This window comes from Muscardinus avellanarius (genome assembly GCF_963383645.1).
Source record: "Muscardinus avellanarius genome assembly, chromosome: 2".
In the NCBI taxonomy this organism is placed as follows: domain Eukaryota; kingdom Metazoa; phylum Chordata; class Mammalia; order Rodentia; family Gliridae; genus Muscardinus; species Muscardinus avellanarius.
Window position 1 is genome coordinate 53622934 of NC_137787.1, and position 18965 is coordinate 53641898.

The window sequence follows — 18965 nt, forward strand, 5'->3', positions numbered from 1 at the left end:
GCTAGTTCCAAAGCTACTATGCTGTATCCTATCTAGAACCAAGAGCTATCTCAGCAGTCATCTAACCCACTCTTATCTGAGACAGGAACATACTATATTTCCCTAGGGGTTCGAGGCCAGCCTCAGCTACTACTTAATAAGGCCCTCTGCAACTCAGTGGGACCCTGTTTCAAAATAAAGAATAAAAAAATAGGGCTGGGGGTGTAGCTTGGAGGTTGAATGCCCCTGGGTTCCATCCCCAGTACTGAAAAACAAAACAAATAAAAGCTTTATAGAGATCAGGAGTTAAATCATAAATTTATTTGAATTATGAAGGAACTAGGAAAATGTGATAGTAGCAAACTTAATTGTAAAAGTACTTGGCACCCGTAACAATATGACAGAGAACAATGTCTTATTTGTTTGCCCTCATAGTTCTAAAAACTTAGTTTATTGTTGTCCAGGCTTATCTGTTAGAGTGAAATTAATCATTTTTAGATATAATTTTTAAGCTGAATTATATTTATGTGCTGCTTTTAACAAAAAAATTCAGTAATGTGTTACACTTTTCTTGAATAGCTCTTCTTCACTCCCTTCCTTTCCCTATATCTCATTCTTTTTTTTCTCTTTTCTTAGTGGCCCTTTAAGAGTAGATATTTTTATTTTATATTTTATTTGCAATAAAATAATTGCTTTAAATATATAATTCATGTTGGGAAACATTGCTTTAATGTAATTCCATCAAGTGGTACTACTTTGCAACACGTTATTCTCCCATTGATTGTATGTGTTTAGTGATACGCTCTTTAAACACATACAGTATCCTGTCTTTGGCCAGCTTTAACTTAAGAAAGCTCTTTTTGTTTTGGTTGGAATTTGTGGTTCTCTGTATCCACTTTAGAGTCTACTTTATATTGTTGATACTGTTCTGTATTAAAGCATGAGGACTACTTATCTTTGTTGCTTTTCCTGAACTCATCTTGAATTTGCAAACTGAAGAAAAACAATCCTGTGTAAATAATTTTAAGATTCTTTTATTGGTGCAACAAAAATATATAGGACACAGCATCTGGATTTTATGAATTTTGTTTTCTATTTGCCAGATAATAATTTTCAAGCATACTTTTATCTTATTTACACAAAGAGGTCTATGCCTGACCTAGGATCTTTCTTTTATTTTTTAGAAACTTGTGGTGGAAAATGTTGAAGTGCTAACACAAATGAGGACCAGCTTTGACAAACCAGACCAGATGGCTGCACTCTTTAAAAGATTATCATGTGGGTAACTTATGATACTTTTTATAAACATTAAGATGATCTTTATACTCAATATTAACTTTTGCCCCAAATTTATAACATAAATGCAAGAAACTATGAAAGGTACTCTTTAGCTTATGAAAAAAACTAGAAAATTTTTGTAGTAGAAAAAGTAGTATATGGTATATATGTTTCAGAATTTTTGACCATATTTTTAACAGGTGTCAGTTATTAAGTGAACATTGTCATTATCAATTAGTTCTTGAATCTGTTAAGTTTAATGTAGTAAATGTGCATCAATTTAGACGAAGAATTAATTTCTGAGCCTGTAGTTTTCTAAAAATCAACTTTATTGAGGTGTATAAATTACAGATAATAAAAATGTATGCATTTAAGTGAATAACATGGTAGATACAAGTATTTGAAGACTGAATTAACCATTGCCAAAGTTATGATACAGAATGGTTTTATCACCTCAAAACGTATTTTTGTAGTAAGTAACCCAAACCCAGAAAACATTGATCTAATTTCTGTCGTGATAGATTAAATTTGATTCTGAATTTGATAAGTGAAAACTTAAAATGTTTGTGAAATTCAGCTATCGTGTTAAGTGACAATTTGTCCCTTTTTATTACTAACTAGTATTCTGTTGCATGAAAACCTGAGCCTATAACTTAAAATTTTTTAAATGTCTTCGCAATATTCATTGCGAGTTGTATAGTTGAAATAGTAGAGAATCTTAAGTATTTATTGAAAAGTATTTAGATGAACAACTGTTTGAATGCATTTGAATTAAATTTATTTTATTTTGATTTTTATACTTGAATCCTTAAAGTTCTAATTAAAAATTATTTTAAATACACTTTATTTTAAAATTATCTCAACACTAAAAAAAAGACAAATTTTGAATAAAAGTTTTTATGCTGGAGAAAACTGAAGAAATACTTTACTTTTCTGAATAAAAATCCTGGGTTCTGGGGGATATAGCTTAGTAGTATTTGTTGACTCAAGATAACAACGTAAGTCTTCGCTATTGAGGATATAACTCCTATCTACTTTGATCATTATCATCTTCTATTTCCTGCCTCCTATGACCACCCTAAATACAAGTAGCTTCATAAAAGATTATTTGAAAATTCTGGTGAACTATATAACCCATTTAAAAGGAGTTTTTCCTATATATTTGAAGTAATAAACTATGATTAACTTCAAAGTTTAAGCAGTTAAATTGCAGCAGCTGTCAATACTTTTGTTTCTTTAACCATTTGTTGTAATCAAATTGCCATTAATCATGTCTTTTATCACAGAAATGTTATGACAAGACTTTCCTCCAAGGTTAAGGAAGAATCTAATTCACACTTTTTTCTTCTCCTTCCCACCCTTTAAATTTAGCTGTTGACAGCGTCTTGAAGAGGATGACAATAATTGGTGTAATTTTATCTTTCCGATCATTGGCACAAGAAGCACTTAGAGATGTAAGAAACCATTAAAAGTACATATCCTATATACAGATAACCCCTTTTACTTTCCCAGAACTTAAACAGTTACAATTTGAATTAAGAGCTGGCAATAAATTTCAGTTTTCATAGTTATATAAAATAAAGTATATATGAAGACTTTCTTAAATTCTTTGATTTGGTATTGAATTTTGGAATATATAACTTGTTTGATTATTGCACTACTTTTTCAACTTTGCTGTTTATTATTCTTTTCTTCTTTTTTTTTCTTTTGGGGTGTGTGTGCGTGTGCTGCGGATTGAACCCCAGGGTGTTCTACCTCTGTGCTACACCTCTGGCCTGATTTTTTTATTCTTTATTTTTTGAAACAGGGTCTCACTAAGCTGTGGAGGGCCTCCTTAAGTAGTTGAGCCTGGCTGCAAACCCAGATCCTCCTGTCTCAGCCTCCCAAGTACTGGGATTCCAAGCATGAGCCACCATGCCTGGCTAAAGCATTTTATTTTGACTATACTCAGTTTAATACTGATTATATTTCATTTCCATGTATCTTGGTACTTTAGAAAAATCACATGAAAATAGGTAAATAATTTTTATGAAAACTAGAATTAATCATTTGGTGATATTTCATAAATATAGAGATTACTATTTAACACTAACTCTGTGTTCCTATTCATTGTCCACTTAGGTCTTGTCCTACCACATTCCTTTTCTTGTAAGTTCAATTGAAGATTTTAAGGACCACATTCCAAGGGAAACTGATATGAAGGTAAAAATAAAACTTTCATTTGGATTTTGTGGTTTCTAAACTATAGTATTTAAGTTGCATATGAAATAAAATGTAATAAATTCCAAACGACTGTAAAGTTTGCTGTTTTAGAGTTAATATGCTTGCTTTTTTTTTCTTCATTTATTTATTTATTTATTTTTTAATTGGTGCACTGTATTCATACATCATAGTGGGATACATACTTTTGTAGACATACATGCACACATTGCCCAGTCAGCCCCCACCTGATCCCCACCCCATTCTCTCCCTATCCCTCCCTCCCATGCTTGGCTTAGTAGTTGACATCTAGTATTATAGCAATTTATCAAAAATTAAAAATGATAATCTCACATAACAGTTTCATTTGTCTGATACCAAGCTTTTGATGACTTAAAGATAACATTTCAATATTTCTTTTTGCTTTCTTTCTTACCAGAGAATCTATTTTTTCTATTTTTTAGGTGAAACTATCATATTTTTATATATTTATTTTTCAGAAAAAAAATCTATCCTAATATGGAATATGGACTCTAGGTACCCACAACGATCTTGAAAAAGAACAAAGCTAGAAGATGTATATTTTCTGATTTCAAACCATATAAAGCTACAATAATTGAAACAGTGTAGTACTATTCTAAAGGCAGATATATAAACCATTGGAGTTAAATAAAAGCCTAGAGATAAATTCTTCCCTATATTGTCAAGTTATTTTTGACAAGGTTTCCACGAACATTTGGTGGTGGCAATAATAATCTTTTAACTAAATATTGTTGAAAAATAATAATTACATGGAAAAGAATAAAATTGGACCCTTACCTAATCCCATATACAAATATTAACTCAAAATAGATAAAAGACCTAAATATAAATCTTAAGACTATAAACTTTTAGGAGAAAATCTGGGTCATAAAACCTCACAACATTGAAATTGGCAGTGATTTCTTGGTTATGATTTCAATGGCACAGGCAACAGAAGAGTATACAAACTCTCTAAAAAATAAAAAACATATTGTATATCCAAAGACAATGTAAACAGAGTTAACAGTTACTAATAGAATGGGATAAAATATTTCCAAATGCTATATCTGAAGGTATATTAATATTCCAACTAGAAATCCTAAGAATTAACAACAATAAAGGCAAACAATACCCTTTACAGATAGGTAAAAGACTAACATAAATAATGAATCTCCACAGATAACCAATCTTAGTTGTCTATTGGATGGAAAATCTTGTTTCTCTAGTTCTGATGTGTGTTACCTATTTCTTCTTTATAGTTAATCTCTTTGAGTATTTTCTCTAGTGCTGGTTTTGAAGACATAAATTCCTTCAGTTTCTGTTTGTCATGGAAGCTTCTTATTTCTCCATCTAATTTGATAAAAAGTTTTGCTGGGTAGGAAATTTTTGGCTGGAAGTTGTTTTCTTTCAAAATTGGGAATATGTTACTCCAAGCCCTTCTGGCTCTCATAACTTGGTTTGGGAAGTCTGGAGTGATTCTAATTGGTTTGCCTCTGAATGTCACTTGGCCCTTTGCTTTTGTTGCCTTTAAGATTCTCTGCTTGGCTTCCACATTGGTCATTTTGACAATTATGTGGCGTTGGGATCCTCTTCTCCGATCCTGTCTAAAGGGAGTTCTATACGTTTCCTGGACCTGCATATCGACCTCTTGCTCTGTGTCTGGAAAATTTTCTGCTATTACTTCCTTGAAGAGATTGTTGATCCCTTTGGTTTCACTTTCTTTTCCCTCCTCTATTCCAATTATTCTTAGGTTAGCTCTCTTAAAATGGACCCAGATTTCTTCAATATCAGATTCCTGCTGTCGGATATTTTTTCCTAGATTAGAAACTATGCGTTCATTTTTGGAATGATCATCTTCTAAGAGCGAGATTCTGTTCTCCATGTGGTCTAATCGGTTGTTTGTGCTTTGAATTGAGGCCTTTACTTCATTAATTGCATCCTTTATCTCTTTTTGGCTCTCTCTGAATTCTTTTCGAAGCACCTCTATTATTTCTACAGTTATTTTCCTGATCTTCTAGAAATCTCTGATTTTCTGTTTTATCAGGTTCTGATGTTGTGGGGTTGTGTGCATTCATTGCTCCAGTATTCTTCCTCTTTCCCATGATTTCGGAAGTTTGTGCCTTCTCTGGGTTCTTCCCTTGGGTCACTATGACTTCACTTAAGGTGCTCTGGATCTCGAGTCAGTAGTATCTCAGACCCCACTACTCCTTTACTGGGTTGTATCACAGAGTCTCCGACCCAGAGAGTCGATAGAGGCTGCTTTAGACTGTGTGGGGTGCCAGGTTGCAAGTTCTCCTATGGTGTGATATCTGCCACCGCCCCTCCCCCACTGGGTCAAGTCCCAGTGAGTACAGTACTGGGATTTCTCCGCTGTGGCCCACAATTTGACTCACTGTTCTTGAGTACGCAGATGTAGCTGTACTGAATTCGGTGAATTCGGTGCTGTTTCCGCCGGTGGCAATATGGCGCCGCTGCTACGCCCTCGGCTATGGGGCTGGCGTTTTTTTTTTTCTTGGTTTTGATTTCCACTCTGAATCCCTGCAGCGTGTGCTGAACTCAGCCACTGGGAGCTTTAGATGCCCTCTGCGCCGAGAAATCCCGCCTGGCTGTTCCGCAGCGGCTCCCCTCGGCTTGCTCTGGCCGTCCCGTGAATTCGCCGGTGCCGCCAGCAGTATGGCACTGCTGCCGCGTCCTCGGGCGTGTAGCCGCGTCCTCGGGCGTGAGGATCTCCTCTGTGGCTCTGTTCTCAGTCCGCTTTCTCTCTGGAGCCTGGTGGTTTTTTTTGTTTCTCTGGTGATGTTGTTTTTTGGCTTTGAAAGGCGCTGATTTTGTGGTAATGGAGATTTGTTGTTAGCAGGGCTCTTAAGCCCCGCTTTTCTCGATCGCCATCTTCCCGGAAGTCTCATATGCTTGCTTTTGAAATTGCATTTTTGAGAGTATAGCACTAAAATGCTACCTAGGCATTCTGAAAATTTTTGATCACCTGTGACAATGTAAAAATCAATCTTATTTTTCCCTTAAAGTGACAGCTGTATAATTATTATAGTAATAAAGCAAAATGGGAAAGATAGGAGAGTTGTCTTAAATACGGTTTATAATCAGGTTTTTAAGAAATTCATGGTAAAAAAAAAAAAGTCCTCCCCCCACCTCCTTGGTACTGAGGATTGAAACTAGGGACTCTAATGCTGAGGGGTACACCCTGCCCTATTTTATTAATTTATTTTTATTTTCTTTTGAGAGAGTGTCTTGCAAAGTTGCTGAGGCTGGCCTTGAACCAATAATCCTCCTGTCTCAGTCTGCCAAGTACTGGGACTTCAAGTGTACATCACCACCCAGCTATAAAAAGTCTTTTTTTAAATAAAAAGTTGTTGTAGGCTGTAATCAAAACAATATTTTAGCCGGGCATGGTAGCACACCCTTGTAATCCCCACACTTGGGAGGCAGAGACAGGAGGATCATGCAGGTTCGAAGCCAGCCTCTCTAGTTTAAGAGGCCCTGTTTCCAAATAAAATAAATATCAAAATAGGTCTGGGAGTGTAGCCCGGGGGTAGAAGGGTTTTCAGGAACCCCAGTACCCCAAAAATAACAACATTTTAGTGTCTTGTTTTTAATTAATAAATGTAAGATAGAAGATTGATAGCCTTGCGTGACCCTAGTTTTTGTTTTGGAAATTTATTGAGCCATGAAATAAAATCATTGATCTAATCCCAGCAATGATTTATATACTAGTGGTTACTCATTTAGTATGTGACATATCCAGATTCATATCTGTGTGTTCTAAGCTTTCATGTTTCTTGGAGAAGTTATTGCCTGTGTTGCATATCTTTCAGCTAAAAGTATTAGCTGAAGCCGGGCGTGGTGGCGCACGCTTGTAATCCCCGTACTTGGGAGGCGGAGACAGGAGGATTGCACAGGTTTGAAGCCAGCTGAGCTAGCTTAAGAGACCCTGTTTCCAAATAAAAAAGTATAAAAATAGGTCTGGGAGTGTAGCCTGGAGGTAGAAGGGTTTTCAGGAACCCTAGTACCACCAAAAAAAAGTCTTAGCTGAAAAAAATAGCATGGAAACTCTTCTGTAGGGCACTCAGCTCAGTTCTAAAAGCGATGCTGATTAAGCTTTTTGAGGCTTTTCACCACTTGTTCTTTCTTCTCCCGCTGTCTTCCCTGTCTTACTCTGCTTCTCTTTTCATGTGTATCCTGTGAGCTAGCCAGATTTGTGCGCATTCTGATGTGGATCTTTTTTATCTTCTTAATTTATTCTCCTGAAAACACTGCTGTTTTCTACTTCTGCTTTTTGAAATTGTGCCAGTCTTTTGAGGCCTGTTTTATTTGCTATTTTCTAGTGATAGGGAAATTTTTTCTTATGTTATCAGAGAACTTTTTGTATAGTAGAGTTGTACATATTCTGCCTCGTGTTATATTTTTTCCACATATATATTTACTAAATAGAAAACAGCTTGAAGATCAAAACTTTTCCTCCCTACTTCCCTCCCTTCTTATATACTTTTTGCCCAATGGCATTTTACCTTCAGACCATACCCTAGTCCTGTCTTTTTTTTGTGGGGTTTTTTGTTGGTTGGTTGGTTGATTGGTTGGTACTAGGGATTGAACTCAGGCATTCTACCTGTGAGCTACACTCCCAGCCCTAATTTTCTTTCATTCATTCATTCATTTTTGGTGGTACTAGGGATGGAACCCTTCTACCTCCGGGCTATACTCCCAGACCTATTTTTATATTTTTGTATTTGGAAACAGGGTCTCTTAAGCCAGCGAGGCTGGCTTCGAATCTGCGTGATCCTCCTGTCTCCTCCTCCCAAGCACGGGGATTACAAGCATGCACCACCACGCTGGGCTTTACTCCTTTATTTTGAAACAAGGTCTCACTAAGTTGCAGAGGGCCTCGCTAAGCAACTGAGGCTATCTGCAAACCGGTAATCCTTTCATCTCATCCTCCCAGGTACTGGGTTACAAGTGTGCACCACCATACCCAGGTTCTGGTTTGGTTTTTTTTTTTTTCTTTTATTTCTTTTCTGTGGTACTGGGGATTGAAACAAGAGACATTTTACCTCTGAGCTAAACTCTCAGCCCAGTTTTATTTCTTATTTGGAAATAGGGTCTCACTAAGTTGTGGAGGGCTTTGCTAAATTGTCAAGGTTAGCTTCGAACCTGCCATCCTTTTTTTTTAGCCTCCCAAGTACTGATATTTCACTATGCCCGGCCAGCTTCTGTTTTTTATTTTGAAGCAGGGTTTCACTAAGTTGCTGAAGCTGGCTTCACGCCTGAAATCCTCCTGTCTCAGCCTTCCAAGTACTGGGATCACAAGTGTGTGCCACTCACTACACCTGGTTAGTTTTTATTTTTTATTTATTTTTTTGTAAAAGTGCCTTACAGAGCCAGTCGTGGTGGCACATGCTTGTAATCCCAGAACCTTAAATTAGTACTTCTTAAAATTTTATTATAAGCCAGGCATGGTGGTGCATGCTTGTAATTCCAGTACTTTAAAGGCTGAGACAAGCGGTTCGAGGCCAGCCTCAGCAAGTAAGCCCTTCTCAACTTAGACCCTGTTTTGAAATAAAGCATTAAAAAAAGGGTAAGGATATGGCTCACAGGTAGAATGCCTGTGGGTTCAAGCCCCAGTATCACTATAAAAAAATTATAAGCAATCATATTAATAGATATGATTAAATATTTCACCATTATAATGTTTTATTAAACATCTAAGAACATAAACATAGGTCAAGTTATACTGATTCGCTTTTGCTTACTCATCTCTCTGACTTTGTGTCTGTGCTTCTAAGAAAAATAGTAATTTTAGAATGATTTTGTTGGAATTTTCCACAGAAAGTATATGTTTGGTCCAACAGTAGGAAGTTAAAACCAGGAGTGCATCAGAGTACTATATCAGTTCTTCAGTATAGGTTATACTATAGTTCTAGCTTAAGTGAAGTTTTAGATCTTCTCCAGTGTTCTTATGAGCAGATTCTGATTTGAATAGTGTATCTTTTCTTATTAAACTCCTAAGTTTTACCAGACTAGTTCTCACTCTGTAATTTTTGTGTTTTTATTAGGTTGCAATGAATGTATATGAGTTATCATCAGCTGCTGGATTACCTTGTGAGATTGATCCTGCCTTGGTGGTAGCTCTTTCCTCACAAAAATCAGGTAAAATGCATAAGGAAATATGTAGTGCTTGCAGTTAAAAGTATCAGAGTAGTCAGGTGCAGTGGCACACACCTGTAATTTCAGCTACTTCAGAGGCTGATGTGTGAGGATTGCAAGTTTAAGACCAGCCTCAGCAACTTAGTGAGACCTTGTCTCAAAATTAAAAAGCAGGGAATTTGGCTAAGTAGTTGAACATTCCTGAGTTCAATTTCCATTACCTTTAAAAACACACCAACCAGCACAACGTATAAGTATAGCTGTGATACTTACCCACTTAATTAAATGCCTGCTTTGTGTTCAACATTTCTTTTTTTTTCTTTTCTTTTTTTTTTTTGGTGGTGGTACTGGGGTTTCTGGAAACCCTTCTACCTCTGGGTACTCCCAGACCCATTTTTATACTTTTTTATTTGGAAACAGGGTCTCTTAAGCCAGTGCGGCTGGCTTCCAACCTGCGCGATCCTCCTGTCTCCGCCTACCAAGTGTGGGGATTACAAGCGTGCGCCACTACGCCTGCCGTTTCATTATTTTTAACAGTGGGAATATATCAACAGAAGCTTATGCTGTGACATAGTCGTCACGCAGATGTCCAAGCCATAGGACTGGATGCAGTTACTAAAGCTTTTGAGTGAATGTAGATGGAACAGTAAAGAGAATCAGAGTTTGAAATCTGAGCCACTCCACCTCTGAGCTCGGGGGGAAAGGAAGAAGTTGCCAAAAAAATGAATGGAAAAGGGGAAGGATCAGTGAAGTCGAAGAAAAATTAAGAAAGAGCAGCTTGCAGAATACTAGGAAGAGAATGATTGGAAAAGTTGGGGGGCAAAGGACTTTATTAGAGAGCACTTAATAGTGAATAGGAGATAAGGAATCAGAAACAAGTCTAAAACCAACTCTTTCAAAAAGTTTAATTGCAAGGAGAAACAAAGAAATAAAACTACAGCAGCTAGAGGCTAGAGAAAAATCAAGAGAAGGATTTGTGTGTGTCTGCTTGGGATCAAACTCAGCCTTGCACATGTTCAGTGCAGGGTCCGCCATTGAGTTATACTCACAGCCCATGAGAAGGATTTTTTTAAAGATTAGAAAGGTAAGAGTATTCATATACTAATGAGCAATGGTTCATTTGATAGCCAAAAAAAAAAAGGGTGTCCTATTTTAATTAGCGTTATTCACCATAATTTATACATTGTTATGTAATATTAAACATTTAGAAATTTTTAAGGTATGCTGTTTGAAATGTAGTACTCAGAATGCTCTAGATAACTATGGATTTGATATATATCTTTTCATCTGTTTCTGATATTGAAGTGCCCTCCCCTATCACCTTGAGGTAGTAGAATGGTGTTCAGCTGGTTCATCAGTTCTTTTTTCATTTAATAATGCTGTTTGGCAGCCGGGCGTGGTGGCACATGCTTGTAATGCCAGCATTTGGGAGGCTGAAATCAGAGGATCGTGGTTCATGGACAGCCTCAGCTACTTAGTTAGACCCTTTGCAACTCAATGAGACCCTGTTTCAAAATAAAGAATAAAAATTAGGGCTGGGGGTATAGCTCAGAAGTAGAATGCCCCTGGGTTCCATCCCTAGTACTGCCAAAAAAAAAAAAAAAATGCTTTTTGTTTCTTCATATAGTATATCAGCTATAGTCATCTGTATAATTATTATTTGATTTGCTACAGCTATTTTTTAAATAACCAAATTTTAAAAACATGCCTTTTTTCTTATTTTCAATTCTCTGTTATATGTAATGGTGAATAGTAGGATAACTCGAATTCCCAGATACCAGTCAAATGTCTCAATAACTCACTTTTTGTGTGTGTGTTGGGGATTGAACTCGGGGACATTCTACCTCTGAGTTAGACCCTGACCCCTCATTCTTTTTATTTTTTATTTTGAAATAGGGTCTGATTAAGTTGCTGAGGCCAACCTTGAACCTGTAATCCTCCTGTCTCAGCCTTCCAAGTACTGGGATTATAGGTGTGTGCCTTTGCACCTGGCTTGGTAACTTACAATTTGAGTATACATCACAAATATTTTAGAATAGATTATTGTTTTAAAATATTTAGGGTAGTTATAGATATTTTTATTCATGATTAGTTCCTTTTGTCTTCTTAAGTAGAGATACTGGAAATACAGTCAACTTTATACCTATGTATTTTTTAAATAGTAAATATCCAATCATATTCACATCTACTTCAGGAAAAAATAAGGATTATTTTTGTGATTTTGTTGTATTTATGAGATTAATAAAGTTACCAATTGCAGTATAAATTTTTTATGAAATAATTTTATCAGTTTTCAATTAGATTTTATAATTATCCTACTTACATTTTTACCCTATTTTCTCACAAATAAAACCTTGCCTTATTATATAGAAATTTTTGATATGTGCCAAGTAGTTGATAACAGCCAGTAGTAATAAATATTACTTCCACTATAGTCTGTATTTCTTATAATAAAATTAAGACCAGTTCTGTAGAGCTCTAATAAAAAATATTTTTAAGTAAAATAGTAAATTTTAAAATAAAGTAAATAATTTTTATTCAAAAATTTATTTTGTCTAGGTTTTTAACTATTAACTAAGCTTTTTTTTAAAATGGTATTTAGGATTGAGCATAGGGGTGCTTTACCACTGAGCTATACTGTCAACTCTTTGACTTTGTTGTTGTTGTTTGTTGTTGTTTGAGACTATATCTCAAAACAAAGTTGTAGAAGTTGTAGAAGTTGACCTCAAACTTGCAGTCTTCCTGTCTTAGCCTCCCAGTACTGGGGTTACAGATGTTTGGTACTACACATAGCTAACTCTTAACTGATCTTAGAGAAATAGCTTGATTTTATTCTTAAATTTCTCTCTTAGAAAATATTAGTCCTGAAGAAGAGTATAAAATTGCCTGCCTCCTCATGGTCTTTGTAGCAGTTTCTTTACCAACACTGGCCAGTAATGTGATGTCTCAGTACAGCCCTGCTATAGAAGGTAATAATGGTTTAAAATTGTTTTGGCAATTAAAAAAAAAATCTTTGGTTTTGATAGAGTAGATATTTTTGTCTTCAAGTAGTTGATGCTCTTTTATAATAAAATATGGCTTAAGTTTTGCCATTTATTAGCTGATAAACTTGGGGTAGTCTGTTTCTCTTTTTTTTTTTTTAAGCCCTCTTTTGCTGATAGATAAAATGTGAGCTCACTCATCATGAATGTGTGCATGTTACAGCATGCACACTGTATAGGTTATTTTAAGGATTGAAAGATGAAATACTTCAAAGCAGCTTAGCACTCACTCTTTCAGTTTCTAACATGGTATAAAGTAGATATATGATTTTTGGAAATATTTTCCTGTTGAATATAATAACATATCTGATCATTTGTTGCTGCCTTGCTATGCTGTTTTAAAAAATACTAGTCCTAGCCGGACATGGTGGTGCATGTTTGTAATACCAGTACTTGGAATGCTGAGATAGGAGGGTTGCAGGTTCGTGGCCAGTCTCAGCTACTTAGTGAGGCCCTCTACAACTTAATGAGACCCTGTTCCAAAATAAAGAATTAAAAATAAGATTGGGGGTGTGTCTCAGAGGTAGAATGATGCTGAGTTCAATCTCCAGTTCTTGGGGGGGAAAAAAATAGTGAGTAAAAAAATAAATAAAAATACTAGTTCTTATGAAAATAAAAGAGCAATTCAGTTTGTGCTCCAACTCTACTTTTAATCATTATTTATATGTAGATTGCAAAGTCATTGAAGACTTTTTGTCTCTTACTTGATATTTGGGGGTCACACAGATATTTTGGGCTTAACACAACCAATTTGCACTTTTCTAGGGCACTGCAACAATATCCATTGCTTGGCTAAAGCCATCAACCAGATTGCTGCAGCTTTGTTTACAATTCACAAAGGAAGCATTGAAGACCGTCTTAAAGAATTTCTCGCGGTATGTATAATTAGATAACAAGCTATTTTGTAAAGAAAACAAAAAGTTATGACTGAGATATAACAGGAAATTCTCTTTATTTTGTAACATTTTATTTAGTAAGCATCCACTAATATTGTTTTTTTGTTCTCAAATTATTTTTTCAAGTATGTTAATTATATTTTTCTTTTAAGCTTTTCTTTCTTTCTTTTTTTTTTTTTTTCCTTTTTCATGGAGGTTGGGGGGAGGAATGGGTGAAAGCAGGGCATTAAAAATCACTGAACAGGCCGGGTTTGATGGCACACGCTTTTAATCCCAGCATTCTGAGACCGGAGGATCTTGGTTTGCAGACACCCTCAGCTTTTTAGTGAGACCCTTCACAACTTAAGTGAGACCCTGTTTTAAAATAAAGAATAAAAAGTAAGGCGGGGAGTGTACCTTGGAGGTTTAATGCCTCTTAGTTCCATCCCCAGACCCGCCCCCCCTCAAAAAAAAATAAATCATTGAACAAAGGCAGGCATGGTGGCGTGCACTTGTAATCCCAGCTTTTGGAAGGCTGGCAGGAGGATCCAGGTTATAGCCAGCCTCAACTACTTAGTGAGGCCCTTTGCAACTCAGTGAAACCCTGTTTCAAAATAAGGGAAAAAAAAAGAGGACTGGGATTGTAGCTCAGAGTAGAATGCCTCTGGGTTCAATCCTGAGTACCGCAAAAAAAAAAAAAAAAAAAAAAAAAAAACATTGAACAAACTGGGTGCAGTGGCATAATCTGTAATCCCAGTATTTGGGAAGCCAGGCTGGAGGGATCACAGGTTTAAGGCCAGCCTGAACAACTTATTGAGGTCCTCAGCAACTTAGATGCTGTTTCAAAATAAAAATAAAGCTGGGGATGTAGTTCAGAAGTAGAATGCCATATGACTTTTTTTCCCGTAAGCTGATGTTTGGGCTTCCCTTAAAGTTTCCCAAGACTTTAGAAAAGGAAAGGGGAAAAAAAAAAAAAAATAGAAAGTTGTGTCTCTTTTTTAAAGAAAATATTTACTTTTAAAAGTTTTATTACTATTTCTATTACTTTGGAGGAAAAACATTAATGGTGACAAATTCAGCCAAGTCTAGCCCTTAATAAAATATGGTTCTTAGTTTCTAAATCAGTGTAGGTTTTTCTTTATCACTATAACCTTTTCATATTTCGCTTAAAGGAAAGATACACCATAGCATAATGAACTCCTGAATATTTGCTTCTTTTTTACTTGTGAATGCTATTAAGTTTTTTAAGTTTTTTTTTTTAAGTAGATATAGCAGTAACTTAAGAGGAAAACTTTCCTTTCAAGGAAAACAGTATTTAAATGTATAAACTTTCTTTCTTTCTTTTTATTTACTTTATTTCATTTGGGGCTTAATGTGTTAATCTCAGTATTTCTGTGACATCAGACCAAATGTGAGGTTGTCTTCTTATTTCAGACGTAACTACATAGTGCTCTTTTATGTTTAAGGGATGCATTCAAGGATGCTTGAAGCCATAGATAGCACCAAACCAGATATATATGGTTTATGATAAAGTTTGACTTGTAAATTAAACATAGTGAGAAACTAACAAAAATACCTTGTGATGAAATGGAAAAGTATAACAATGTACTGTAAGAAAAGTTACAGTGGTCTCTCCCTCTCTTTCAAAATACCTTATTGTATTCATCCTCCTTATGATGCTATGAGGTGATACAGTGCCTGTGGGGTGAGATGAGGTGAGGTGAATGGTATATATAGTCTTTGTGATGTGATATTAGGGTACCATTCATCCTCTGACACTACCCCAGAAGGAGAATCATCTGCCTCTGGTGATCCTGGGTCATCAGGTCATGAGCGTGTCAATGGTTGGATGTTAGGAGTAGATGATATCAAAGGTTTCTTGATAGTTTTTTGTGTTTTGGGGCAGGGTTTGGGGTTTTGTTTTGTTTTTGTTTTGTTTTGTTTTGCACAAACCTTTTAGAAGAACATTGTGATCATAAGTTATTCTTTTTGAGGTTATAATCCTCGGTGAAATCAAATGTTTCCTTTGCTGATTCTGCTTCAGTTTCTTCTTTATCTCTCTTCCTAATAGATGATTCAGTAGGTTAATCCAATTCCTCATTTGTTAACCTTCCCAGTGGCCTGTAGTGTGTTGTGCCACTTAGTTCTTCTCCACCAACTTACCTTATTTTATGCATGATTTTTTTGACTTTTCCATTCATCCTCAGAAAACCTTTAAAATCATTTATAACTTCACTCCATAAGTTCTTCATATAGTTTCTGCCTTTTATTCATTGCAGTTTTGATGAATGTTGGTTCATAAACAATAGTAATGATTTTCCAGTACTGCATTATATCCAGATTAGAGTTTGCATCAATTGCTGGTTAAATGCTTCAAATATCAGATGAGTGTATGTGGCCTAGACATACTGGGTAATGCCCAGCTCAGTGGGCTAACACAGTGAGGTATTTGGAGGCAAAAATAAAACTTCTACATTTTTATTGTTTTAGCAGCCAGATCGAGGATAGCCAGGTGCATTCTCTATTATTAATAGGGCATTAAGTTCCAACATTTTTTCTTCCACATATTTTTCTATGTCTCAGATGGAGCCTTGGTGGAACTATTCCACAGAACAGATAGTTGTCACCTACATTTTCTGATTATGTTGCCAGAATATGGGCAGGTAGTTTTTTGGTTTGGGTTTTGAGAGCACATGGGCTCTTGACTCTGAACACTGATGAGCTTTATCATATTCCCTCCTGTAGTGTTGCTACATAGTATCGGAGTTCATCTGTCCTTCATATTTTGTGCCCTACTGCTGCCTTTGTACTTTTATGAATGTAAACTCTTTTTCCAGAAGAGCCTGGTTTTACCTCAATCTATGGCTTGCTTTGGAGAACGTATTCTTTGACCTTCTGAAGCAGCTTTTTCATTGGCAGATGTAGCCTCTCCAATAATTTTAAGAGTTTGCAATCCAAACCTATTTGTGAGTCAGTGCAGCCACTTATAGTAAATGCCTTGAAGTCACTCTCAGGTGACCCCCTTGCTGTAATCCTTGGATATTTACAGTGCTTTCTGGCATAATGTGCTGTCATTGTTTGTAATATATTTTTTGTTATGTCTTCTACCCCCAAATATTATGCCGTTCCATTATAACTAAGTACTAACAACATACTATAGCTATAATATTCACAGTTTGAGGTATGATAGAAAGACTAGCACAAATTTCTCCTTCCTTCTTCACAATTGCAGAGAGATTTGTTCTTAACTGTAGATCTTAGCAGTCTAATAAGTTGAGAACTTTGACCTTTTCACTTAAAGAATGTACTTAATTGCTTCTCTTTGGAGTATTCAAATCGCCCACATCATTGCTATTGTGTTTTTGATGTCATTATTAAGTGAAATAATGTTTAGTGGATATAAGAATTATATTGCTGTGATAGTTAACTATATAGTATCGATGTGCTGGAAAATTATGATTCATTTTTCTAGCAAAGTAGAGCATGATAATTTCATCACCTTACTTAGAGTCATGTGTAATTTAAATCTTATAAATCATGTATTTCTGGAATTTTCCATTTAATAATTTCTAACAATGGAAAGTGAAACCATGGTAAGGGGTAAAATGGGGAGACTACTAGATAATTAATACAGATACTTGGAGGAGAGAAAATAATTTAAAGCATTTTAAGAAACAGACTTATTTTGAAAAAATAATAGTTTTAAAGGCCAGCAAGAATACTTTGAGTGCATTTATACCATAATAGCTTTTAAAATTATTGCTTGAAAATAAGGTATCTAAGCTCATCTTGTTATTTAATTACTCACTATTTTTTCACTATTTTATATATAATATATGATTGAAATGTGTTTGAAGGGGAAGCATCCTGAAAATAAGTTACTTGATGAATTATTAAAAACTCACTTTGTATATGTACTTTTAAGCTTGCATCATCTAGTCTACTGAAAATTGGCCAAGAGACAGATAAAACTACAACAAGAAATAGAGAATCGGTTTATTTACTGCTAGATATGGTGAGTCTCATTTTACTTTTTACTAATAACAAAAAAGTTCTAGCCACCCAGGTGTCATCTTTTTATCTTGTGTGATCATTACACCCAAGCCATATATTTTGTAGAAATTGTTGAAAAAACTGGCATCACTATTTTACCTATAGACTAATACCACAAAACAAGGAAATCAAAGATTAGCATTGCATAGCATATTGTATTATGGGTAGTTTTTAAACTTGTTGGGAAATACTTGGTTCTTACATTTTCCTGGTGTGTCAGTTTAATTTCTTTCCCAGTTACTTAAATTTTGTACATTCTGACTATATTTTGCCATGTAGTATAATTTTCTCTTGTTCTCTGCCTTGTCAGTTCCTTCTCTTCAGTTCCTATGGACCAGCTATGCTTGTTTCTACCATGTAGCTCTTTTTTTTTTTTAATTGGGGGTTGAAGCCAGGGTCATTCTACCTCTGAGCTGTACCCCCAGCCCTATTTTTATTCTTTATTTTGAAACAGGGTCTCACTAAATTGCAGAGTGCCTCACTAAGTAGCTAAGGCTGGCCATGAACCTTGATCCTCCTGTCTCAGCTTCCCAAATGCTGGGATTACAAGCATGCACCACCATGCCTGGCTTGGCTCATTCTTAATTCTTTCTCCTTATCTGTACCTCTCCTAAAGACTCAGTAAACCTCATAGTTTAAATCATTTTCCAGATGGTCTTCCCTGACTATTCTGGATTTTGCTTTCTAGCCTAGTCTTGAGTCCCTAGTTAAACTTAATAGTGTAGACCATATTTTGAATATTTTTATTTTCTCTTTTTTTGTCTAGCATATTGTTAAAGACAGAGAAAGTACTCACTATATTCCTGTTGATTGGTTCAATTGAAAAGTAACATTTTTTTAAAGTAGCATTTTAAAAACATTTGGATAGAATTTGCTGTGGCATGTTTACATTTTAGATTTTAAAGTAAAGGGAAAATTATCTGTGACTAAAAAAAAGAAATTATGACTTGTTCATTGTTAATAAATGTTCCCATTATAAGTAACTTGAATTTTGATGCATTTTTGGAATTTTTCAGATTGTACAAGAATCACCATTCCTGACAATGGATCTTTTGGAATCTTGCTTTCCTTATGTGTTGCTGAGAAATGCATACCATGCTGTCTACAAACAAAGTGTTACATCTTCTGCATAAATATCTGCGTATTCAAGACAAGCAAGCACGCATTTTCTTTTCTTTTGCCTCGGTTTTTTCTGTAAACTGTGGAACTATTTTACCTTAAGGCCTGAAAAACAGTGGACTCTAATTACAGTTTTGTGGATTATAATTTTCTTTCATATAGTTGTATTTTCTGATCATTGCTTTCTTAATATTGTTGTATTACAGTATACTTGGTTGATTTAGGTTGCACATCACTGAATTCA

General features: G+C 35.4%; 1 protein-coding gene across 4 annotated transcripts in view; it reads left to right on the plus strand.

Annotated features, from left to right (window-relative positions):
* The window catches only part of NCKAP1 (NCK associated protein 1), a gene marked incomplete at both ends in the record, with an annotated part of 100956 nt that extends 82221 nt beyond the window's left edge, over window positions 1-18735 (plus strand). For all 4 annotated transcript variants that reach the window (XM_080688775.1, XM_080688777.1, XM_080688774.1 and 1 more), the window contains 8 exons: window positions 1164-1257; window positions 2629-2711; window positions 3379-3459; window positions 9543-9636; window positions 12486-12602; window positions 13440-13549; window positions 17475-17564; window positions 18619-18735. In XM_080688775.1, coding sequence (XP_080544901.1) covers window positions 1164-1257; window positions 2629-2711; window positions 3379-3459; window positions 9543-9636; window positions 12486-12602; window positions 13440-13549; window positions 17475-17564; window positions 18619-18735 — 786 coding nt within the window. The remainder of the gene's footprint in view (window positions 1-1163; window positions 1258-2628; window positions 2712-3378; window positions 3460-9542; window positions 9637-12485; window positions 12603-13439; window positions 13550-17474; window positions 17565-18618) is intronic.
* Window positions 18736-18965: the final 230 nt, after the last annotated feature.